The sequence below is a fragment of the Corvus kubaryi genome, unplaced genomic scaffold, assembly GCF_017639235.1.
Source record: "Corvus kubaryi isolate FWS band 111438036 unplaced genomic scaffold, C.kubaryi_AGA036_p1.0 136, whole genome shotgun sequence".
Taxonomy (NCBI): Eukaryota; Metazoa; Chordata; class Aves; order Passeriformes; family Corvidae; genus Corvus; species Corvus kubaryi.
In genome coordinates this window covers 5828934-5851417 of record NW_024580670.1, presented here as the reverse complement: position 1 = coordinate 5851417, position 22484 = coordinate 5828934, and the positions used below count along the sequence as shown (strand labels likewise).

Below are 22484 nucleotides of genomic sequence, written 5' to 3'. Positions count from 1 at the left end.
TTGACCTACAGAACAGGACTGGTATTGCAGAAGAGAAAGTGGGGGTCTGGCCGTATGACAGGAGCTCAGAATCAGGGAGAACCCCTGTAATGGCCAGAAGGATTCCCTGGACCCTTGTGAAAAGGGGAGGAGAAGTTAAAATGGTACAGAAAAGCAAGACGCCAAAACTGAAGGAGAACTTGTCTTCCTCCCTTCATAGGATCTTATTTGAGGATTGTGTACCTTTTCCTGTAGCAGCAAATTCTACAGGCTGCGAGAACCTAGGGTTATGAATTGTTCCCAGGTGAAGTATTTCACTCTGCTCTGATGCTTTTAGTTGTGTATGACAGCTAAAATGGTAGAAAGTGCCAGCAGCAACCATGGGGAATATCTTAAGTCTTCAAGTCTTTTTATTCTTATTGCCAAATAAAGGTAAATCATTTTCTGCAGATGTCTGTCACCAGCACTTCCATCAAGGACTGGTCACTGGGAAAGTGTGAGTAGCAGGGGGATTTTCTGTTTAACGTCCTGACTTGGTAAAGTTTGGCTGCTCAGCTGATGTGTGAACGTACAGTGACCATTGTAACTTCTTGGGAGATGGGTGATGAATTTTCCACTACTGCACGAAGGTTTATTTTCCCAATAGAGGAATTTGTCACTCTGCTAGAAGTACTAAAGAGCCAAGAGCCTTCTCCCATGTGAAAATCCATCTTTATGCATGTTTGCTGAGCCCAAGTCATCCCCAGATCTGTCTAGGGCAAGGGAGAAAGGAGCCTTCTCCAAGACTGAGTTGGTGAATGAGCCTGGACACAGACTGCCTGCAAAGGTGCCTTTTTCTCCATCAGCTCTGCAGAGAAACCAGGATGATTTAGGAGTGGGAGTCTGGATGTGTTTGGGCCTTTCTTGTCCACCTGATACTCTGATGCTTTTCCTGGTTGCTGATTAGTGGAGCAGACTCCAGCCTCATGTGGCAGTTCTTGGTGAGTTCAGTGAGAGCAGGAATTGAATGATTTATTTAATAAATAAGTGATTTAAAGATCCATTGGGCCCTATGGTGTATTAGTGCACTGCACAGCCCTCCTATTTTCAATGAACAGACAGTTTGCATCTGTTGTATCAATCTGGTGATTGGAAGCAGTCAAGTTTTAAGTTCCTTTATCCTGTTCCTGGGTACCTCTGTACTAAGCTTTAAGAGGTCACTGTAAAATTATCTTGAAGTTTTAGAGTTAAGGCTGGAGAATATTCATTTTGTCAGACTCTGTCTTCAATAAAAAGCAGTCCCCAGCAAATGCTAGCTTTAATCTCATGTTTTTGTCAAGCATATACAAACTTGCTTTTAATTTAGCCGCTATTCTGCTGCTTGTTGTGCTTATGAAGCATTTTATTGTTGCTGTTGCCATTCTGAATTGATTGGTAAATCTGTACCAAATACTTCCCAGTGATGAAAAAAGAAACACTGAAATTCAGTAACAAAAGAGTAGGGAAGATCCAGATGTCAGCTGGGGAAAAAATGAAAACCAATCAGCCTTGATTAAACTTTTCAGATAAGAATTTGGGAACATCATGCCAGGATAAATTGTGTTTGTTCTAATCACTCTTATCAGCCAAGACTGAAGCTGCTGCCAATAAGAAACTCTCAGGAATAAATGCATAAAAAAAGTTACAGAGATCTGATAAGGGACATAAGTTAGTCTGACTAAAGTGTTGCCATCAGAGCTGGGTGATGCTTTGTGATTTTTTTGCTTGACACAGGCCTGACAGCCATGTGGTTCACTGTTTAATTTTAGCTTGGTCTGTGGGCAAAGGAAGGGCTTCTACATCCAGACTTGTAAAGCCACTATTTTCCATGGAGATTATTTTTTACCATTCTAAAAATACATTGCTGACATGAGTACCAAAGTTTCTATCCAGACCATTCTCTCAAAGCCTTTTGGTCACTTACGCAAAAACTGGCTCACAATAAAAGGATTTTCTGACCTTAAAGAAGGTCCAAGAATTGACTGGAATTTAGTTTAACTTGCTCATAGTTTCTGCTTTGACTTCTTGAATACAGCCCATTTTTTCTGCTTTTTAGTGAGGTATCACTGCTAGAAAGCTTCCGGCATAGTGAACCACATGGGCCAACCTAATGGGAGTGGAAGCTGCTCCTAAACCAGGCATTTGGGCTGTTCACTAACTCAGCTTTCCTGCTATTCTTGTTTGAGATCCAGGGGACTGCACATGTGCCTTACTGCATCTCCTGAACTGTCATGGGACATTCCTTAATGAACTGTAAGAAGTCAAGTAGGGTGCCAGCTGGCCCAGCCTCCTCTGTCGGAAAACAGAGGTTTAATATGTTCAAGTTAAGGTGGTTGAGAGAGAGAGATGCAGGTAAAAACACAAGCCAGCAGGGAAAATGGATTTTTTATTACTTCACAGATTTTAGAAGAAATGTTTTTTCCCCCCTCTCCCATCCCAAGAAAAGAGAGATCAATTTTTCTACATTCCATAAAACTTGGAACAGAAAACAGATTATTTTTGGCTTATTCCCTGGGTACTGTGTAGGCTTCAGTCTTTGGAGTCACTTTGTTCCCAGCTGTAGCAGATACAGGATTTATACAAGCTCCAGAGGAAAAAAAAAATTAGGAGGAAGAAGAAAGATTTCAGAACTAGTCTCTTGCTCTCTTTTCTCCCCCCTTTCTTCCCCTTTCATTCTTCACTTACTGCTGCTCCTGCATTTCAGAAGTTTCCTTCACTTTGGCTCTTCCTCAGCATGAATTACTCTTTTGAAATATTTTGAACAGAGGAGGGAAAGATTAGAGTTGATTTTAGGATGGGGAAATAAGGCAAAGGGAATAAAATCCTGGGAGGAAAAGCAGCAAAGCTGGTCCCTAGATAGCACAAGAGGCCAGGCTGTAGTCACAGGGTTAAAATACAGAGCCAGACACACACATGTTTGGGGATGAGACATGCAGATGGATAAGCTGAAGATTTCTGGCTTTCAGGAGGAAAGTCACAGCTGAGCTGGCTGTGGCAAGTGACAGTAATGAGCTCCAAGGGTGAAGTTTGGGAGTGAGTAGAGAATAAAAATGCCCCTGAGAGTAAGATGGCACTTGTGGCAGCAGACTTCTGACAGTTTTCTAAGACCCTTGGGCAGCTTCACATTGTTGTTATCCAAAGTGGAGCTGATTTAATCTGTTGGAGATGAGCTCCATCCCAAACACTGACTTGTCTTTTTTCTTTGAAACAGTCCCAGATCCAGTTTGTGTCTATCTACTGAGGAGCCCAAGCATATGTGTTTCAGATACAGAACATGTTTCTATCTTTCTAGCATTTACATGGTCAGACTTTAATTCTCTAGGCAGAACACAGTGTGACTGGTTTATTTTCCCATCTCTGCAAATGAGTAAGCAGTTTCTTCCTTCCAAACTTGCTGTAGATGTTGGAAGTGGAATCTGTTATCCTTGCAACCTTCATATGTTCGTATATGTACAGAGTCCAGAACAAAAAGACAGTAATTCCCCTGGGGATGTTTGGATTTACAGTTAACCAGCAGAGAGCTGTTTTCTAAAGTCAATACACAGTAACAAGGTCTGTGTACAGACCTTGGACAGACGTACCTGGGCTCTGACGTGAGGGAACGTGCTGTGGGCATTAATAACAGAGCAGTGTTGACCACAGCCCTGGGAATTATAGGCAGTGTGGCATTTATATTCACACAACAATGTCTCACTTGTGCTTGGTATTTTAATTTTCTCAGGTGGATTTGCAGCTGCAGTCACCACACCTCTCGACGTAGCAAAGACGAGAATTATGTTGGCAAAGGTAAGAGTGAACAAGGCCACCAGACAGGCTGGTGAATGGCCTGGGTATTCCAGGGTTTCTGTAGGGTCGTTACAGACTGAAATCCAGCACCTATTAATAATCATTTCTGGTCTTGTCCTCGAAGGCAGGAGTAGATGTGAACAGGCACTGCATGCAGAACTAATGAAATTGTTGTGTTCCTTTCCTTGAATGCTCCTCTCTGGTCCTTTCCCAAAGGAGCTGTCTGAAACAGACTTGGGCTTGTGCTCAGCTTCCAGAATCTCATGCAGTGTCTTTAGGAGAAAAGCCTTGCAGAGTCAGACACCCAAAGTTAAATTGCCCATCAGGGATTTATTCAGCTGTTGTTTTGAAAATTCAGAGTGTGTGTATGTCTTTTCTGAGGAGGGCTTGGTACTGGGTTTTCTGTCCTAAAAAGTTAAGCTACAGAGATTGTGATGGGGGGTTGGCAGAAGGAAGATTGCTTATAAGATCAGTGAGTTTAGTAAGTTTAGAAATTGCTACTGAGTCTGATGTTCCCATCATCATCTCATTGACCCAGAGCAGAGCTGACAGCCACAGAGCTAAGAGCCCTTGGCAGGTGGATGTTCCTAAAGCCTTTCTCCCAGCCCTGAAGAGAGCTGTTGTGTTGGTGAAGGATGGGCATTGTGAAGTTTCTGTGGGTGTTTTTCACCCTGTTGCTCTGGTCTCTCAATTTGGGGTGTTTCTTGTTGATAATGTGCACCTCCCCAGCTGAGTCACATCTATGCTCACCATGTTGCTGTGTTGTGTATCTGTCATTGCTGGCTTGTGCCTGCTGCAGCTTCTTTGTCTTTGGATAGTGTCAGTGATAAACCTGTAAGAACTGGGTTTCATTTATCTCTGCCTCTCTCCTGAGCAACCAGGTAAAGAAATGAGGATGCTCTGAGGTGTTCTGGGACCATTCCATTTATATTAGTCATCTCACATTAACTAGGTCACACATGGAATTTAATTGTCTCTAGTCCTGCTGTTTGTCCTCTGTTTTGCACTCAAGACAATTTTCACATGCATTTCACTACTCAGGGGTTTTTTTGGTTCTTTTAAATCTAAAGGAGCAGCAAAGTCACTTGTTGGTGCTTCGAGACTGTATTTTTATTCATATCTTACTGCAGAATCAGCTGCTGGATGTAGAGCTGAGTGTAGTGCAGAAGGGACCGGGTGTCCAGTTCTGAACTAACCAGCTCTGTGACCTTGATTGCTTTGTTCTTCTGTGCCTCTGTTTCACTTTGTGTCCTTTATTTCATTCCTGGAGACGAGGAGCTTTTGCCTGTGCCTGGGGTAAGGAGGTCGTTAGGATGTCTGTAATTCCTGTCATGTAGCACTAACCAGGGACAGGTGCTCAGTAAATAACTAAACCTCTGCCAACAGTTCCCAATCTCTCTCTCCCTGTGGTGCAGGCTGGTTCCAGCAATGCCAGTGGGAATGTTCTGGCTGCCCTTGGTGGCATCTGGAGGACACAAGGCCTGTCAGGGTAAGGACATGCTGCACCTCAGGGGTTGTGTGTCTGTGTGTTAGGGGGGTGTGAGAGGATGGGATGGGATCTGTTTATATTTAAATACTGGCATACAGAAAAGCCTTTTGATTGCTGTACACCTGGACAGGGAGCAACAGTCAGGTAGCCAAGAACAAGTTCCTCAGGGAGGTTGAGTGTCCTCACTTTAGCACTGGCTGGGGGCAGTGTCCAGGGAAGAGCACAGAAAAGGGGCATTGTTGGGAATGTATCCAACCTCTAAGCCTAGCTCCAGGTGTCAGAGGCGAGGGTGGCTTTGTGTTAATAACCCATGATGGACTTTTCCCTGTGAATGTGTGCGTTTGTGATTTGTATCCATTTAAATTCAGGCACATCTCGTTGCAGCGAAGACAACAGTTTTATTTGAGGGGTGTGAATCACCTCTCCTGAGGTGTTGGGAAAGGCCAGCATAGGATCCACATGCCCCTTATGGACAGTTTTTCCTCCTCCTGGCAATTTCTTTAGATTTGAAAGCACCAGCAAGGTCTCCTCTGTTCCTTTCAATTGTCCATTCTTGCTGCGAAGTGCAAAGTGAGCAGGCAATGCCAGCGTGGGGAAAAGCTGAAGCAGATGGAGGGAGCCGTGTGCTCCCTGACTTGTGCTTTGAACCTCCTGTTAGGTCTGGCCTTGAGCACGTGGCCCCAGATTTTTGCAGTGTGGAACGCATTGCAAAAGCGCAAGTTTTCTGAGCCAGGCTTGAGTACAAAGAGTAGGTCTGAGCAGCCACAGATCAGCTCTCCAGGGCTTTCCTGCTGTAGCCAGAGTGTAGGAATGTTCTGGGCTTTCCTCTGACCGGCTGTGGAAGTCTGGGGTGATGTCCATCCAGTCTCTTAAGTGCCTCACTTTGTCCAGTCCTGAGACAGAGAATTGCTCTCCTGACCTTGGAGCAGTGTAGGAATACAGAGTCTTCTGCTAGTGTTTCTACAACATTTTGAGGTGTCAAAATTATTATTGAGTTTTACTGACACTGCTTCACTTACACTACCTTGTCCTCTTTGAGTGTGTGTCTTATACCAGTAGTTGGCCTCTGAAAGTGAATACATGTCTTAACTTCTCCAGTCCATGAAGTTCAGCCTGTGCTTCCTTCAGCAGGGCTCATGTCTCACCTGCCTTTGGCCTGGAAGAGAAATGAATGGGTTTTTTTGAAGCTTGGGGCTTTTCCCTGTAATTTTCCCTAGGTTTTTAACCCTCTCACTCTTTCAGGGCACTGTTTTAACCTTTGTTGCCTGAAGCATTGTGCACATCGCAGCTTTGCGGGGGACAGCTTTCTCAGAACATCTGATCTCTGCTTGCCTGGCTAATAAAAGTTCAACCCTCTTTCTACACATGTGGGAAATAATTCAAAACAAATTGCAGGAAGTTCCTGAACACCGATTCCAGGAAGGTATCCAGCTGTCCCCCCCGGCAACACTCAGGGATGGGCTGTCTCAGGTTTGCCTCTTGGAGGGGATGAGGTGATGTGGCAGTGGATGAGTTTGGGGTCCTACATGGCTTGGTGGACTCTAAGGCATGTTTTGAAAGGGACTGGAAGAAGTGAGGCCATGTCGGCTGCTGGTGGAAGTTGAGCTCTGAAGGGTGTGAAGAGGCCTGGATTTGACTGAGAAAACCTGCCCCATACCCCAGCCAACAGCAGAAAGTAAAAATGTATGTTTGTGTTCTTTTCAGGGTGGTTCAGCAGTGCCCTTTTCTAAACAACCCAGAATTAAACTCTGCCCAAAGATAGTACCAGTGGACTAGGACCAAAGGGAACACAATTCAGTTGAAATCAAAACAATAAGAGATCTGGAGAAAAAGTAACATGTAAAGGAGGCCAAGCTGCGTCAGCTGCAAGGAAAAGGAAGAAAGTCTTGGGAAAAATAAATGCAGAGGCTGTCATGCCTGCTGCCAATTATAAATCTATTAATCAAAACCAATAAAAATGTCAGGCTTTTTTGGCCAGTTGCAACATGACATGATTTATGGCTCCTCTAATAAATCTCGTACTTGAAGAGGAGGAATTCTGATGGCAGAAAGACACATTGCTTATTGCCACCTTATTAAAACCAGAGCACAGGGCTCAGCTTCCTGGTCTGCACCTAGTAAATCCCTCTGCTTCATGCCAAGAAATTCCACATCCATTTCTGTCCAGGGAGAGCCAGGACTGTGGTAGGGGTTAGGATAGCAATGGGGTGAGTGGATCTGTGCACCTCTTTGCTCTTGCCAGAGGGGTAGAGGAATCATTCACAGGAAAGGAAGTTTGCATCTTGTCTGACAGCTTTTCACACAAGGAGATGGTGTTTTAAAGCCATGGATGAAGCTTCCCAATTCATTGGTGAGAAACACAAGGATTATTGGAGTGGTAATGCTGGTGAGGTGGCCTCTGTGGAGCTGGGGATGGAGCTGGTGGTTTTGCACCAGGTGTCCTGTCCTCCCATGAGCTTCGTGGTTGGAGTGAAGTTGGCACGTGTGAGGTACCGATTTAATAATCCCTCAACATCGTTTAGTTTTATTTGTTGAAGTGTGAGTTATGAATCTCGATTTCAATGGAAAAGTACCAGAAGGGCACATGCCTCGGCAGTAACAGCACATGCACAGAGAAAGGCTCTGTTACTGGGCTACCCCATCGAGGGGAGGAGAGCAGCTCTGCCTCTGAGCAGAGAAAATTGTCTTCAGGGAATACAGAAGGGTCCTATCTCTGGGGGAATTCTGCCAGGCAGCCAACCAGGGGGGAGAAAGCCTCCACCACCAGCCTGCGAATTACACCCCGAGAGGCGAGGTAACCCTGTTGTGGGGTGAGACTCTCCAGACTGTCCACTAATCTCCTGTGAATGGGAAAACCATGGGAGGAGCTGTGGGATATAAAAACCATTATGAACAGCGTCACTTCGGCTCATTGTGTGCCATTTATCGGCTGCCCGAGGCCTCCCCGAGGAGCCCCGTGCCTGGCGCTGCTGCGGGCCCGGCCCTGTCCTCGCTCTCCTGCCCAGCCTCTGCTCGCCCCGCTCGGCGGCCCCGCTCAGCCTGCTCGCCCCTCGGTCCCTGCTGCCCGCTGAACCCGAGCCATGCTGCTCCTCACAGCCAGCCCTGCTGGCTGCTGTGCAGAGCACAAGCTGCCCACAGAGAGAGCTGGGTGCAGAGCTGTGGCCAGAGGAGAGCAGCAGTTTGTGTCAGTATGGCCACCTCATTGGTCCAGAGGGTACTTCTTAGGTTACACGGTGCTTTTTTCAGCACTGGCCCCTCTGTGCTGTGTCCAGGCCCTGCATTGCCTTACCATCTTTCCCTGGGAAGTGGTGGAATCAGCAAGCCTGGAAGTGTTGTAAAAGTGTGTAACTGTGGTGCTTGGGAACGTGGGTTAGGGGTGGGCTTGGCAGTGCTGGGTTATTTTGGGCTTGTCTTTTTTCAACCTAAATGATTCAATGATCCAAAGTCTAACTGCAGGGGTCCTGTTAGTCTCCTGTTAGGAACTGAGGAGTGGCAGAGTGCCAGGTGAAATCTCCAGAGAGCAAATCCAACTAGACAGCAGACCTCTACCCACCAGAGTGGTTTCTGATGGGGCCAGCAGAAATAAACCCAATTTATCTCATCTGCTGATGGGCGCAGGCATGGCCCAGCAGAGAGCAGTTCAGATCAGACCTGCCACAGAGCTCTGCTCTTTGGATTTGGGACCTGCCTGCAACTGTTCAGCTCTGCCCTCATGCAGAAAGGGAGCCCATGGGGAAAGTGTGGAGAGGCCACGGGTGGCAGGTGGGAACAGGAACTGGGAGAAGCAGGGCCAGGATTCTTGGAAGTGATGGTTGGTAATAGGGGTTGCCAGGGATGCAGCTTCTGGGTTAACTCAGTTATGGGCCCCTGTTTGTGTAATAGCTGTGTCTCGAGTGGGCTGTTCTGGAAACAAATATCTGCCCCTGCTCCCGTAATGAGGCTCCCTAATTCGGCAGGAGAGGGATGGTGTGTGCTGCTCCCTAGGATTTGCCCTACCAGTGCTCTGTCCATACATGCCTTGTACAAATTACTCTGTTTTAAAGCTGTCATTATGGTAATAGACCCAATTGCTGTCTAGTAAAGCCATAAAATGTTTCCATCTGCCTGTGTGCTCCAGGCTCCTTTGCAGAGCTCATTATTGTCAGAGGTTTCCCTGTGCAGCAGGAGCAGGGAGCTCCTGAGCAGCCAGGTCTCACCAGGAATTACACCATGTCCCGCTGTGGGCACGCTCTTAGCAAGGACCATGCAGTGTTTGGAAAAGCCAGGGACAGGATCCCTGTGGACCTCAGCCAGGCCGAGGGTGATAGATCTGGAAGGAGGTGGGATGCCAGATGGATTCAAGCCTAATGTTTAATCCTTGCTTGCCACAAAGGAAGCCTGTAATCCTCTGGGAGGATACACTGGCCTGTCCTGAAGATGTTAAACCAACTGTGAGTTTAGATGTGTCAAGCAATTGGCTTTGCACAAGTTTCCTGTTAATTTCAAAGAACTATGAAGATCAGGCACCTAAAAAAGGTGAAGGTGCCATAAATTGAATATTTCTTCTCCTTCACGGCTATTGCGTGTTGCTGGGAATGAGCCGCTGCAGTGAGCAGGGCTGTCTCTGCAAGGGGGAGCCCCTGACACAGAGGGGCTGGTGGGGGCAGTGGAGGACAGGATGTTCCCACCTGCAGACAGGATCTTCCCAGTCTGCAGCTCTTTGTGGGCATGTGTCCGAGCTCCCCTTTCCAGTGGCCCATAATAGCCTCCTGCCTTTTCCTTCTGCACCTGAGGAGTGTGGAGAGGGCTTAAAAATCACAAGCTTTGGGAGTGCTGTGTTGGGGAAGCCCAGACGGATTCGTTCAGTGAGCAGTGGGGTGGGATTTAAGAAACCAGCAAGAGAGAGTTTTTCTTGGCTTTGTCTTCCGAAGCCCCTGCATCTGTTCCCGGTTTGTCCTCTTAAACTGCTTTTCCTTTGCCTTCAGCTTGTTCGCAGGTGTTGTCCCACGGATGGCAGCCATCAGCCTGGGAGGCTTCATCTTCCTGGGGACATATGAGAAGACTCGGCAGCTGCTGCTCTGAGCCAGCCCGGCCGCTCCTGCGGGGGGAGAAGCCGGAGAAGCCGCCGAGGCAGAGGAGGAGTCGGGCTGGGAGCAGAGCCTTCCTCCAGCACCCCTCACAGCAGCTGTCCTGCAGGCTGAGAGCCACTCTCCCTGCTAGAGAAAACTAAATCCTCCAATAATCCAGCTTCCCAAACATGAAATTTTCCTGCATGGAAAGTGGGTGAGGTCATTGTGAAGAGTTGTGCCAAAAAAGTAATGTTTGGGGGGTAAACAGCTAATTACGGTGGCTGCGAAAGGCGTTATTAGAACTCCTGCAGGGAAAGTGTTTTGGAAAGCTCTGGCTCGGGGGCTGTGGGGAGGCTGAAATAAAGCAAGTTTTCATCGTTCAGTGGCACCTGCCTCGTAACAGGGGAGGGGAAGGGGCCGATAGAGTTACAGCCTGCTGCCCTCCAACAGCACCGAAAGGATTCTGGCTTGGGAGAGCTCTTTGTAAAAGACAATAATCCATTTGTTTCTGATTTGAGCTGTATTTGTGGAAGTTTATATTCCTGTTTATACGTACAGGTGCTCAGCAAGCATTCCTGTGAGGAAGCCAACGCAGCTTTATTAATCACACTCACATTTCTCCAGTAAAAGCATGGGCTTGTATTATTTTACAGCAGTGCTTGTGCAAAGACATGGAGCTCTGCCTTCCTTTGGTCTTCATCCCTCAGCTGCTGAAGCAGTGGGAGGATGGAAGTGCTGAAGCACGGGAGGGAGGCTGGGAGGGTAAGGCAGGGAGAACATCGGAGTTCTGCCGATGTAAGGGTGGATCCCGAGGGCTCTCAGGGGGCTGCTGGCAGGCAGAGCAAAATTCTGGTGCTGTTCTTGTGTAGGAAACAGAAGCTGCAGCAGTCAAAACGGTGCGGGGAGGAGTGTGAGGAGACCTTATTGCAATTACTCAAAATTATCACCAGAGTCGGCGCTGGCGGTCAGGTTTACAGCACCAGCTTGGCTGAGTGGTGGTTGAGGAGGTTTAGCTGTGGAGGGTGTTTCTGAGGGCAGGCAAAGCCAAGGGACTGTGGTGGGTGATGGGTTCCTGCACGGCCGTGGGTTGGGCCATGATACTGGGCAGTTCCTCATGACTGAGCCATGCCAGGTCACTGGTTCTGGTGGCACCGTGCGTGCTCCGTGCTCGCTCCGTCCCCGTCCCCGTCATCCCAACGCTGATGTACTGGGGATGATGTGCTGCCCTAGGGTGCTGTAATTTAACTGTGAGGCTGTTCCCCTCATGAGGACGATGTGCAGGTGTTCAGAGTCTGGAGGGAGGGAGAACAAATGCCAGACCAGCTTAATGTACTGACCAGGGGACACAAGTGACACCAGAGCCCCTGCCCAGAGCACCAACAGCCCAGGCTGGATGTTTTGTTACACAAATGACATGTAGTAAGACTTTGTAGAGGCCAAAACTTAGAAAATAATTGGCAGACAAGTAAAACATAGAGAACAAAGGACATAATTCTTAAAAATAATCTTCAGTTAAAATTGGGAATTCAGCCAAGTCCTGTCTTGGCTGGTTGGTAGTGCTACTCGTTACCATGGCTTGCTGTAGAGGTTGTCTCTTTTATGACATTCTATACATGCATCCTGTATATATGTATCAGATCCAATTTTAGGGGCTGGGAGGAAGATTTATTACTCTGTCTCAAAAGTCTATCACATTTTCTGTTTAAGCTCTTTAAGCATGGTGAGGGGGTTAGCACTACAGTTGATGCATTTAATTACTTGAGCTGTAAATAATTATCTTTATGTCATTGGGTCCAAATGGTGCATTTTTTGTTTTTATTTAATGTTGCAGAATCAGTTTTTGTCATCACCTCAGGCCCTAGCCTCTTAAAGCCTCTCTCAATTTTAAAAAATTTTAACTCCTACATATGTTAAGGAACTTTGAGTATTCTCAGACAACCTGTTTTATACCCAAAGTGATAATTTCAAGGGGGAAATAGTTTTAATTTTTAAAAAATATACAGAAACTGAATTGAGATTTTTAGTTAAAGCAAGAATTCAGGCTTATCTCCAAAGCTGCCTCTGGAATTTCCATCCAGGGTGGGGTTGGGGTTTGGGAACACCAGAGGTGTTCACAACTGCTGCTGAGTCTGGTGCTGTCCTGGCCGTGTTTTTACTTGCACACATGCTCACTCCCCCAACTGTTCTGTTCGCACTGCCAAGACAGGGGGACTTGCCAGATACTAAAGCAAGCTGATACATTGGAAATGTATTTCTTATGAGTTCTGTATTGTATTTTCCAATCCAGCCCCAAATTCCACCCCATCCACATGCCAGGCTGTCAGAGCCTCATGCTGTTCCCCAGGATCTCATGGCCCAATTTCAAGAGCAGGTACTTTGGCAGTTAATCTCCATTTCCATAAGAGAAAGACAGAAAAGAGTTATAGCAATGGATTAGAATTTTATTTAATTTTCAACTGAAACTCCCAAAAGCTCACTCTCAACAAATCAGCCGTAATATTATAAATGAACCTTTATTAAAGACACTTCAATGCCATTTGTTAGACACTTCAATATCTTACATGTTTTTCAATGTACAACATTGTACCAAATTTTCTAATAAATAAATAAATTTGTACACAAAAGTAATACTTCCTCTTTCACATTGCCTCTTAGAAGCAGCAAATTCACATATTTAGTGGAAGTCATAACATTAGGCAGTTAACTTTATTCAGAAACATTATTTTCAATGTTAACATGGCAAATATGCTTTGTATCCACACTGGTGATGACACTGCCGCCAGCAAAACGAGCCCATTGAATCATTCCCGTCTTCCCTGTGTCCCTGGTTCCACGAGTCGGTTCTGGAGCACTTTTCCCTTTAGCGAAGGGAAAACTGCTCAGTTTATAATTTTCTAACATCCATTTCCTTTGCTTTGAATAAACTTGGCACTCAACATAATTCACCACCTGTCTCAAAGTGCAAATGTGTCAATAGTCAGGGACTGGGACAGACAGGTACTGGCTGAATTATGCCTGGCTTCATCCAGGGGCAGCTGCTGCTCCCTGACCCTGAGGGCCTGAGGTCTTTCCCTCACAGGAGCTGGTGGCTCTTCAAGCTAAGGCTGGGTATGACCACCTTGTAATAAAACCAAGGGGCAGCTTGCAGCCACTCCCTGAAACCCCATAGGTGCAGTAGCACTGGAGCAGGTCCCTAAGTAATGGATCTGAAGTGAGCATGAAGTGTTTCTGCCCTTATCTCTGCTGCTTGTTCTGAACAGCAGTCCTGGCAAAGGTGGATTCCCAGACTCAGCCTCAGTGGAACTGGTATTTGAGTTGCTCCATAGGAAAAAAGTGACAACCCCCCTGTGATAAACCTGCCCCAAAGTAGTCATCACCAGAGTTAGCAACCTCATGTTAGCAGAACTCAAATCATCCATCCACAGGTACCAACAAACACCACCAGAAAGCAGCCTTTCTATAAATAAAAAGCATCATTGTGAAGTCAGAAGTGACAAAGATCTGTTTGATTGAGGTGGGCATTTCTTTATTACCTGCCCCCTCCCATTAATGGACAAGCTTAAAAGACCACATAAAAACATTTGGGACATTTCCATTTAAAAGTCTGTTTCAACCATGAATCCACAGTTTTCCTTATAAAACAAGTGTATTTCTAACTAGCCCAGAATTGCTACACAAGGCAGTGTAACTCACTTGAAGGTGGTATTTTCATATAGAGAGTCTGGCTGTTCAACTACATAGTGTAATATTATGTTGCAAGGAAAAAAAAAGTATTGGATGAATTAATGATACAGCTGTCCCCTTAGGAGTGCAGTTTGGTTTTGTTGTCAAAACAGCTCTATGGTTTCAAACCCCCCCAGAACAGATGTTTTTTGGGAGTGAAAATGCATTATACTGGCATGGGTTATTTATTCTAGGCAGGGCAAGGCTGGATCATTGCACACACCTCAGACAGGTGGAGCTGGGTCCCTTCGGAAGGGGAAGGGCCTGTGGTGAGGGCTGTGGTGCCCAGTGCTGTGCCAGCACACATGGAAGGTAACACCTCCTATGATGATATGTTTGAAAGGTGCACTGTTATGAGACCACCCCTGGTTTACTGCTCAAGTTATTTATTTTGGTAACTGCTTCCCAGTCATAACAGCCTTTTCCTCTGGTTGTTTTGGGGCTCTGTACTGTTGCCGAGTTACTTAGTGCCTCCTGTGTGGTCCACTCTAAAGTCTCACACAGTCACAGTTCAAATAGTAATTTTTACAAAGTTTTGAAAAATAATAGAATTTAAGTTCTTCCACCAACAGGAAAATATCAGGTTGCTATGTCATTGCTCACTGCTTTTTTTTCTTTATAAATTTCATTTGACACAGTTGAACCTCTCTGTTATTAAATGTGTTAAGTACAATAAATTTCCAAGGGGAAAGAAATTTGTGCTAAGTAATGCAATTGAATCACAGAATGTCTTGGGTTGGAAGGGACAGAATCACAGAATTAACTAGGTTGGAAAAGACCTTTGAGATCATCAAGTCCAACCTATGACCTAACACCGCCTTATCATCTAAACCATGGCACTAAGTGCCAGATCCAGTCTCTTTTTAAACACCTCCAGGGACAGTGACTCCATCACCTCCCTAGGCAGCCCATTCCAATGCCCACTCTGTGAAGAATTTTTTCCTAATGTCCAGCGTAATTTCCCCTGGCACAGCTTAAGGCTGTGTCCTCTTGTCCTGTCAGTAGTTGCCTGGGAGAAGGGACCAAACCCCACCTGGCTATATCTTCCTTTGAGGGAGTTGTACAGAGTGATAAGGTCACCCCTGAGCTCCTTTTTTCCAGGCTAAACAACCCCAGATCCCTCAGCTGCTCCTCACAGGATTTGTGTTCCAAGCCCTTCACCAGCCTTGTTGCCCTCCTCTGGATGCATTCAAGCATCTCAACCTCCTTCCTAAACTGAGGGGCCCAGAATTGGACACAGCACTCAAGGTGAGGCCTCACCAGTGCTGAGTACAGGGGAAGAATCACTTCCCTGGTCCTGCTGGCCACACTATTGCTGATCCAGGCCAGGTGCCATTGGCCTTCTTGGCCACCTGGGCACACTGCTGGCTCATGTTCAGCTGCTGCCAAGTCAGTACCCCCAGGTCCCTTTCTGCCTGGTCCCTGTCCAGCTGGTCTGTCCCCACCTGTAGTGCTGCAGGGGTTTGTTGTAGCTGAAGTGTAGGACCCAGCACTTGGACTTGTTAAACCTCATATTGTTGGATTTAGCCCATTTATCCAGCCTGTCCTGACCTTAAAGGTGATCTTGTTCCAGGCCCCTGCCGTGGGCCAGGAGACCTTTCATTAGTCCAGGTTGCTCAGAGGTCCCTCCAACCTGAACACCTACAGGGATGGGACATCCACAGCTTCTCTGGCAACCTGTACCAGTGTCTCACCACCCTCACAGGGAAGAATTTCAATTTCTTCCATATCTAACTTAAATTTTCCCCCTTTCAGTTTGAACTCATTACTCCTTGTCTTGTCACTACAGCCCTCCTTATATTGAGGGCACCAGAACTGTGTGCAGAACTCCAGGTGGAGTCTCACCTGAGTGGAGCAGAGGAGGAGGATCATCTGCCCACAATGCTCTGGATGCAGCCCAGGACACGGGTGGATTTCTGGGCTGTGAGCACACATGGCAAAGGCATGTCCAGCCTCTGATCCACCAACACACCCAGGTCCCTCTCCACAGGGCTGCTCCTGGTCACTGCTCCACCCAAGCAGTACCTGGGATTAACCCAACCCCGGTGTACATGGTATAAAGGAACTTCCACTGAAAAGAGGACAATCCCTTTGGAACGGTCTGGCTTTTAAAAGTTATGCTTATGCATTTAAGGCACCAGAATTATTTCTCTCACAAAGTTTAACAGCAACCTGATACTGAAAACAATATTGCCAAAATTGTAAAATTTCACTCAGTTTTCCATGCACTAAAGATTAAAATAGCCTCTGTAAAAGATATATATTTTTTTATATATATTTATATATGAAAACTCTTATGTACAATTGTATCAAATACTTTTCTCTTTACACAATAATCCCTTGCATTTATGTGCTTCATATGCAAGTTGACTTTTGAACACTTCATACTTCTCAGGGAAGTTTTAAACTATGTACAATCAGATGACGCTCGAACAGGAGTTTGTTCCCCATACAAGCTTGTTTCTCATACCTCAGTTGGTTGCCTTTGCCAGGCCATCAGTTCGAGATTCGAGGTAGAAGTAAGTAGCCTATATACTCTGTGCAAAAAAAAAAAATTTAAAAAGTAATAGTGTGTTTGTTAATTTGCACATGGCAGTCAGTGTGTGCTCTCAGTCCAGAGACCTGTTGGGTAGCTTGGGCTCGTGACCAGAGTTGAAGGGCTGGGCTGCGGTGCCACTGGGCAGGAGAGCCTGCTCCACTTCTGCTTCCCTCTGCAGATCCAGGAGTGCTGGGGACATTTCGGGAAGCACATTCAGTTGTTTTAATGACCCTCCTGCTGGTGAAGCTCTCACCAAATTAAGGTTGTTAAGCTCTGAAGGCTTTGCTGCTGCTTGTGAAGAGCCTGCAAAACCCCAAAGGATCAGCATGGTTAGGTGATGCTCAGCCTGCTATCTTCCATGACCCTGGAGGTCTTTCCCAAGCTTAATGATTCTATTCTGTGCTCAAACCAACCCCACCGCTGCCATCCATGCCTGTGAGCTAGTTGAAAAGGCTGAGGGGAGCACATGGGGCTGTACCACAACCCCGATGGAGCCCCTGGGGATCAAAGGTGACCCCAAGGAAGGACGTACCGTGCGTGTCTGCGAGCAGCGCGCTGGCCATGCCCTCTGGCCTTATCCTGTCGTGGTTGCTGGGGTAGAGGGTCCCGTCTGTTTCCACCCTCTTGCCACTGGCAATCCCATTGCAGGGCTGAGCATGAAGAAGGCTGGTGCCTGCACCCCTCTTCCTATGGCGCTCCTTGCTGCTCAGTGCATTGGGGTGGGTGTTTTCCACAGTCTTTAGGCTCTCAGAGTAGCACTCGGAGTCCCTGGGGTAGATGTGGACGTTCATGCTGTCCGTGCTGCTGCTGCACTCTGTGCACACCACGGGCAGCCCATAGCCTTTGGCAGAGGAAGGGAAAATCAGCAAAGGAGGATGAGCAGCTGGAAGTGGTCAGCACTGGAGCACACAAATCATGGAAGGAAAGGGCAATTCTGTGTAGTTCAGGGGGGAATCTCTCATTAAATAATGTGGACACTTTGTGATTTTACACAGGGCTACTACACACCCAGTTTTCAGAACTCTGTAGCCACCATCACTAAAGGTAGTTCCAATCAATAGCTTTAGTTAGGGATTCTTTTTCACTCCAAAGAAGTTGTAACTTTCTTTTTTTTTTAATAAACTATGCATTTATTTCCTTTTCCAGACTTTCTAATCAGGGTAGAAATGCAAAGTGGAACTCTCCTGTAGCTGCTTTAAAATACCAAGTTACCTTTCTTATTTTTGTACTGCTGCTTTACAAGGGATCACCATCAGCTCACACTGTTATCTCAAGATACATTATTACTGGTAGTGGGAACAACAGATGAGCAGAATTCAAAGCAGCAGGAGTTTCTAATGTTGAAAGTTAATTTCCTTAGTGCACTCAACAACTTTCCATTATTAAACTTTACATTAGTTTCTTCTAGAGGGAAATTTGTTTCATTGACTGGTTTTCTGTGGCTTTTACAATACAATGTTAGAACAGAAAGCACATCCTAAAAATAGAAAAGTATGCGTGTAACACTGTAAAAATTGGCAAAGAGCAGAGGCAGGTGTAGTGCCCAAAACAAATTTTAAATTTTTAAAATAAATAAATAAAAAAGCTGAGCTTTGAAGTCAACAGCCCTTTTAAAAGAGCATGAAAAAATTTAACACCTTCAGTTTTGAAAGTGCTCTCATATTCTAGGAATATCTCAAATCAAAATTCCCATCAGCCAGCTGGACAGAATGGCAGTCAGGAGCTTTACTCTGCCTCTTTCTGACAGTTCCTCAGATTCCAACTATCCACGCTTGAGAGAGGATCAAAGCAAGCAGGAGAAAGTAAATTTTCTGTGCTTGCACCTGATAATCATTCTGGGCTTTTTTTTCTCTGAAGGTAACAATTTCTTGTGTTAATGCTGTCTGACTTGGAGGGCTTTGTGATCTGTACAAACACGAAATGCCTTCCCAGATTAATGGGTTTTGTACCTGTCTTATCTGGAACAAGCATTCCATCAGTCATGTCCTCAGTTTTCCAAGTGTCTTTATTATAGCTGACACACAGCTTGGGCTGTCTACAACCTACAGCAGGAGCTTCAACATCTGGACACCTTCCAGCGTCAGTCTGACACATACCTGTAACAAACAAGCCATCTGGTTAAAGATTACAGCCCTCTGCTCACACTTAGGTGACTTGTTGGTCTTATTTCTACTGGAAAAATGGAGAAAAAATAGCAATGGAGAGAATAGATAATTTTCATCTAACATTTAACAGAATAAATGCTGCACAGTCTCAGGAGCATCTTAGTTCAGAACTCTGAACTTCTCCTTCCTCATGTGCTGTGTTTAAATAGTGTAAAACCCCAACATTTAATTTCAAAGCCTGAAGGCAGGGACAGGCAATGCTAATGCATTTTCTAGTATAACTATGTGTAACTCTGCTGCCAAAAAAAGAATCCAAAATTAGCAAAAAACCAGTCCTTGGGGCCTGACTGAGCAGTTTCTGAGGCAGTCAGCTTGTGGGAACACTTACTTCTGGGAGAGGAGAGCTCTGTGAAGTCAAACACAGATCCCTGCTCTGCATAAATGCAGGAGTTACATTATGAAGATCTCTGATAACTCAGAACAAACACAAACACAGAAGTACTCTGGGCTGTGATTTCTACCTCCCATATCAAGTTCAGATCCAGCATTACAGAATGATTAAACCATTTCTCACCATTGCTGTCAATGTGTCCTTTGGGCTGCTGGGTATCCACTCCAATGGCCACTTCCTGCCTCTCCGAGAGAGTCCCTTGGGAGGACAAGTAGCTTGGCACGTCAGGAGGCACAATAGTCTCATCTAGAGCAATGGGAGCAAGGAAACCTCAGTTCCCAGCAGGATTTTCAAAATAAATTCACATTTTCAAGGGGGATTTGGGACCAGATCTAGAACCGGTTATTTTCTGTAGGTGCAATGGAAACTGAACTGCCTAAATATTCCTTTCCCCTCAGAAGCCCCATTCCTGATTTTTCAAAGCTTAAAGCTGTGAGAGATAGTGCTGGTAAAGGCACTTTGAGGGTTTGCATGTGGCATGGTCAGTACATAGTAGGTGGAGTAGAACTATTTCTTCAGAATAAGTAAATCCTTCTCTTTCCCCTGAAATTCAGTCCCCTCTTTGAGTCAAGCCCTCTGCCTCCTGAAGTCAGGAGTAAAAGTATTCTGCACAACAAGCTCTTTGATTCCCGTAAGCAGGAAATAAGTCTTAAGCCTCCTGGCTGTCCTTGGCTTTCTCCATTTTCTATCAGGTAATTTCAGTTTCCCTTGCCATACAAAATCAAGTGAAACTCAATTATATCAGGCATGAAGCCCTGGATTTTCAGGACTGAAAAAAGAAGTTATAAAAGAATCCCACTAATACATCACACTGCTAACAGGCTATCCAAGACTTCCTACCTAACCCATGTCTTTAAAAATCCTTTTGTACTCTGCCTAAAGCTAAGCATAATATAGGAAGGCTGCAAATCCCAACAGGCTGGGAAAGTCTTAGGCTGGTTCTTACATACTTCTGTTTTGTTCAGAGGCTGTGTAAAGAGGTCAGGAGACTTTATTCTTACTGCAACACTTATTTCAGCATGAAATTATCCCCTCTGAGTATCAGGAGAAAGCAATAAACGCTAATTCTTTCTTTAAAAAGTAACAGATACCCCCCATCAGCAGGGCTAGCTCTTATAGCCAACATGGAAAAAGGGATTCCATCTTCAAAGTCTAATTTTTCAAGTTTTGAATTCAAAATCTTTGAAAATACAGATTTCCAAAAAGTAAGACAGGTTCCCAGCATCATGGACATCATCCAGACTGCCTCAACAGTTACCACGTATGGTCACGGAAAACCAAAGTAGCAAAGCAATGGCTGCAACTACTGCCAAGTGGAAAAGACCTTCCTTAAAGAGCAAGCCAAGGGGAGAAATGCAGCTCTGAACATGCTTCAGCAGCATGTGAAAGCTGGTTCCAGCTCTGTGAGCCAAGAGAACCAGGGAGATAAGCCAGCTGCAGTTCAGTGCATTGTGTGGCTCCCTGATGGGCCGGCTCAGCCTCAGTGGGACATCTGGCAGCACAAAAGGTTAGAGGGGGCCTCAGGACACTAGAGCTACCTGTGTTGGTGACACTGTACTCTTCACTCTTCTTCCTGGTCTGGTAGATGATGCAGACCCAGACCAGGGAGGTGAGCACGATGCTGCAGACCACGGCGATGGTGATGATGCCCACGGTGGTGCGGTCCTTGCGGCAGCCCAGCGACTGCAGGATGCTCACGTGGCTGTGCGCGCGCTCCGTGCCCAGCGTGTTGGACATCTCGCACGTGTACTTCCCCGCGTCCTCCAGGACAACGTTCCTGACGATCAGCAGCTGGTTGCCCGAGGTGAAGTGGTGCCTTTCCGTCACCACCAGGGGCTGGTCACCTTTCAGCCAGGTGATGCGGGGCGGGGGACTCCCCGTGGCTTTGCACTGGAGAGCCATGGTCTCACCGACAGAGACCACGTGGTCTTCCAGTGGATGGACCAAAGATGGAGTCTCTGCAGGAGAACAAACACAGAAATTAATTCTTAGGGACAGTGTAACATCAGATTTAACAGTGCTGAACATTCCTGATGTTCCTGCAGACACAGCAAAGCACAAAGCAGGCACATGCTCAGGAATATGGCAGCTGCACACCACAACAGATCTAACAACCACAGCTAAGGCCTCACTTCCCACAACCAACTGGTGTTAAGTTTTCCCAACAAGAAACTTCTGAGGACATGGGCCAACAGCTGACACGTGAATTATTTCATAGGGCAAGAGAGACAAAGTGCAATTTCCTTTTGAAGTCATTTTCCCAGAGAGCAAATAGGCTGGTTGAAGGGGCTTCCTCGGCTCAAGAGGAGATGCAACATACAGCTCCTTCTCTAATTTAAGAGGTATTTTTCATTAGTGAACTACAGTGTAAAAGAATGAAACAAGACTAAGCAGAACATTTGACTCTGTCTTTTCTTTATCTGCAAGTGGTAAAGAGCTTGAACAGCCATCCCGCCCAGTTCCCACTTGCACTCGGCCTCCTGGGGCACTGGTGCATCTTACCCAGGACGGTGAGGGTGGCATTGGCCAGCACGGACCCTGCAGAGTTCTGAGCTGTGCAGCTGTAGACCCCCATGTCCTCGATCTTCACATCCGTGATGAAGAAGACGTCGTCGTCGGGCATGACGTGCATGCGGCGCTCGCGGGCCGCAGGGAAGTCGGTGCCGCCGTCCTTCTGCCAGGCGATTTGGGGCGTGGGGTGTCCCTCGGCTGCACACTCCAAGCGTGCCGTCGTCCCCGTCCGGCTCGTGATGTCGTGGGGAGTTTTGATAAATGATGGCAGCACTGATAAAAGAAAACAAAAAAAGGGCATGAGCAATTCTGTGGGGGAAACACCATTGTCTGGGCAGTTCTGTTTTCCTTCCCACAGAGAGGATGAACATGACCATTACCCACAGGCAGGAGGATGTCCACCTGCTTCTGCAGGGTATCTCTGAACTGCTGGGGACTGACCCTGTGTTTCTATAGAGCACACCTGTCTGCAGAATCCATGACACCCCCAACTGAGATCATTAGAGCTGGGATCAAAGCTAATTTTCTTCTGTGAAGACCTGGGAAAAAATCCATTATTTGTCCTACACAGAACTTCCAATCACTACATCCCTCTTCTTTGCATCCCTTTGTTATTCTTGTTTTCATTGGGCAAAGAATCTACCTGAGCAGCCAAAGAGAGGCAGCTAAAGCTGTTAAGAACATGCATGCTGAAGTGCTTGGTTGGATGGCAGCCAACACAAAATGGTGTGTGCTCCTCACAGGGCATTTCTCAGCATCCACTGAGATACAGACAGCTGCTGCAGAGGTTAAGAGCTCACCACCAGGAGTGGACCCTTGGGAAGAACTAAGTGGG

At 46.3% G+C, this 22484-nt stretch overlaps 2 protein-coding genes across 4 annotated transcripts in view; one reads left to right on the top strand and one right to left on the bottom strand.

Moving 5' to 3' along the window:
• The window catches only part of SLC25A26 (solute carrier family 25 member 26), an 82717-nt gene extending 72015 nt beyond the window's left edge, over positions 1–10702 (top strand). For 2 of the 3 annotated variants that reach the window (XM_042014514.1, XM_042014507.1), the window contains 3 exons: positions 3719–3783; positions 5199–5272; positions 10237–10702. In XM_042014514.1, coding sequence (XP_041870448.1) covers positions 3719–3783; positions 5199–5272; positions 10237–10333 — 236 coding nt within the window. In that variant the 3' untranslated portion in view covers positions 10334–10702. The remainder of the gene's footprint in view (positions 1–3718; positions 3784–5198; positions 5273–10236) is intronic. The other variant, XM_042014521.1, reaches the window with a different exon arrangement.
• A 2038-nt stretch (positions 10703–12740) lies between these two features.
• Positions 12741–22484, bottom strand: part of LRIG1 (leucine rich repeats and immunoglobulin like domains 1) — a gene marked incomplete at its 5' end in the record, with an annotated part of 92639 nt that continues 82895 nt past the window's right edge. Inside the window, 6 exons of the mRNA XM_042053808.1 lie at positions 12741–16885; positions 17115–17423; positions 18532–18678; positions 19262–19384; positions 20677–21096; positions 21641–21922. Coding sequence (XP_041909742.1) covers positions 16653–16885; positions 17115–17423; positions 18532–18678; positions 19262–19384; positions 20677–21096; positions 21641–21922 — 1514 coding nt within the window. The remainder of the gene's footprint in view (positions 16886–17114; positions 17424–18531; positions 18679–19261; positions 19385–20676; positions 21097–21640; positions 21923–22484) is intronic.